A 2,308-nucleotide genomic window follows, 5' to 3' on the forward strand; every position below is an offset into this window, starting at 1 on the left:
TCGTTAGTGAGATTTATGCCTGAGCCTATTTTCCTCTGGTCTCCTGTTCCGTGTGAATACACACCTCTGGCACTAATCACACACACTCTCTTAACTGCCACCTGCTAGCTCTTTAACCTGTTTTTGTTCCATGTATCACACTGCTCCTAAGTTCTACAAACACACACACACACACACACACGCATAAATACACATGCAGCACAGAAGTATTGGTTTCAATTTGACTGGAGAAAGCAGTGCAATGTCCTTGGTGTGTGTGTGTGTGTGTGTGTGTGTGTGTGTGTGTGTCCTGCCTTACCTCAAGGGAAGGGTACTCTGGAGTGGAGCGGCAGGCAGCGTCTGTGTGGACAGTGGTGCCTGTGATATTTTCGTCTGAGATGCAGGAAATCTGGAGGAAGAAGAGATTTTTAAATTTTATTTTGCTGAATCAAGACAATGCAGGTTGTTTTATTACCCAGAACAAACTCAGCTGCTTTGTGTGCACAATAAAGCCTAAGTGCATTTTTATATTAACTCTAGTGGATTTGGCTAGAGCTGACACAAAAGCCTACATATTATTATGCACCTCAAAATGCACCATCATAATATTTGACATTTTCATCGCTGTTATAATTATTATTGCTGCATAAAGTTGCATTTGGATCCGTGATATTTCCCATAGAAGTTGTATTTTTTTCCACTAAGGTTTCATTTTTGAATTAGCCTAATAAATCCGAATTACCTTAACTAAACCTATCTGCCCTCGGCCATAGAAAAGCTCAGGTTCCTGGCATGGGTTTTAGGTTTTATTGTACGAGCCCATTAACGAACAGCAGTGCGAGCCTCTAATACACCAGGAAGCATAAAGCTACCACATGATTATTTTAAACGTCCCTAATAAATCCTCTATTGGCTCCTGCGGTTCACAGGCTGACAGTCAGGCACAGGAAGAGATAAACCACCGGATGACTTTATGACTCCCTCTGCCGCCCGCTCCTCCCGCATCTCTCAAAGAAGCGCTCTCCATGCCTGAAGGTGGGCTTCTTTACACTTGGTCGTGGGCGCTCCTGCTTCATGTCATGTTAATCAAGCCCGGGCATTTGCATGGCGTTTTAACATCGTGATTAACAATAGCGCGCCGGAGTGCCTTCCAGCCAGGGACAATAGACGCGCTGCGGCCGCTGGTAGATCCCCGGCGGCGAGGCGCTCCCCTCCCCGGCCTCCCCCCCTCTCTCTCCCCTCTGTCCCCTCCTGTCCTCCATCACACAAACCTAATACTGTCCGAAAAGCCTAACAACAGCTGTGTCCCCCCGCCCGGAGGTCCAAAGAGCAGATACCCAGCCTGTTTGCTTACAGAGCGCACCTGCTGCAGAAACGGTGCATAGTGCAACAAGATGAATGGTAAACTAAAAACGAAAAAAAAAAAAAAAAAAAGCTTCTCACATGCATAACGTGTTTTAACCTCTTGAATAATTTTTTTTGTTTGTTTGTTTTTTATTATTTCTACTTTGTTTGGTCACAAATTCTGACAACTATAATAAATGGGAGTTTGTCCAAGATTGACTAGATTGAAAAAAAAAAAAAAAAAAAAATGCAAAACTTAAATGCATCAGTAGTGCATCTCAGTCTGAACCGGCCGCCTGTCTGTGTGTCCACAGGTTTACAAAGAAGTTGAAAACCCACTGGCTGAAATCCACATATAGCCTACTTTTGAAGATTTTCAGGCACCACAACTTATGCAGCTGGTGAGTCAAACTGTAAATGCATCACATAGTGGTTATACTGCAGAGGTGTGATTGAGCCTGTGCTGTTGCAGTGCAGACCGTCTTGTTCGGGCAGTGATGAAAACTGACTGGCACAAATGAATCTCACATGTAGCAGAGGAGATGAAACACTGGCAAGAAGCCACTGTGAACATCTGGCCTCCGGGTTGCAAAGAGGTCTCACCACAATGTGTCCGGTTTAATCGGGAATGGTTGCCCCTTTTCAGGACAAAGTGTTTGGTTAGGTGAGGTGCAGCACCGAGCCCTTACCTGGTCTGACTGAGGAGGCTGATGCCAGAAGAGCTACGAGCAGCAGGAGCAGGTAGAGCAGGTTGAAAATCCTCATGGCTGGGCGGCTTTTTGCTTCTTGAGGAGCTTGGTGGTAATACACAAACTTTCCGAAAATGTTGGAGATTGCCTCTCGGTCCTGCAGCACTGAGGCTCCTCTGCTCCGGACGGGCTGGACTGATGCTGTGAGCTCTGGTCCTTCTCTCTTTCTGTGAGTGTGTGTGTCGCTCAGATGCTCCTCTTCCTTTTCTCTTTCAGTCTAGAGGCCGCGGGAGAGT

At 46.0% G+C, this 2,308-nt stretch overlaps 1 protein-coding gene across 1 annotated transcript; it reads right to left on the reverse strand.

Moving 5' to 3' along the window:
- Positions 1-299: 299 nt before the first annotated feature.
- On the reverse strand, positions 300-2,088 carry apela (apelin receptor early endogenous ligand). Its single transcript, XM_030055951.1, has 2 exons — positions 2,013-2,088; positions 300-388 (listed from the first exon to the last, which is right to left on the reverse strand). The coding sequence occupies exons 1-2, from the start codon at positions 2,086-2,088 to the stop codon at positions 300-302; spliced, it is 165 nt and encodes a 54-aa protein (XP_029911811.1).
- Between the last annotated feature and the right edge of the window lie 220 nt (positions 2,089-2,308).

Source organism: Myripristis murdjan, chromosome 1 (genome assembly GCF_902150065.1).
Source record: "Myripristis murdjan chromosome 1, fMyrMur1.1, whole genome shotgun sequence".
NCBI lineage: Eukaryota > Metazoa > Chordata > Actinopteri > Holocentriformes > Holocentridae > Myripristis > Myripristis murdjan.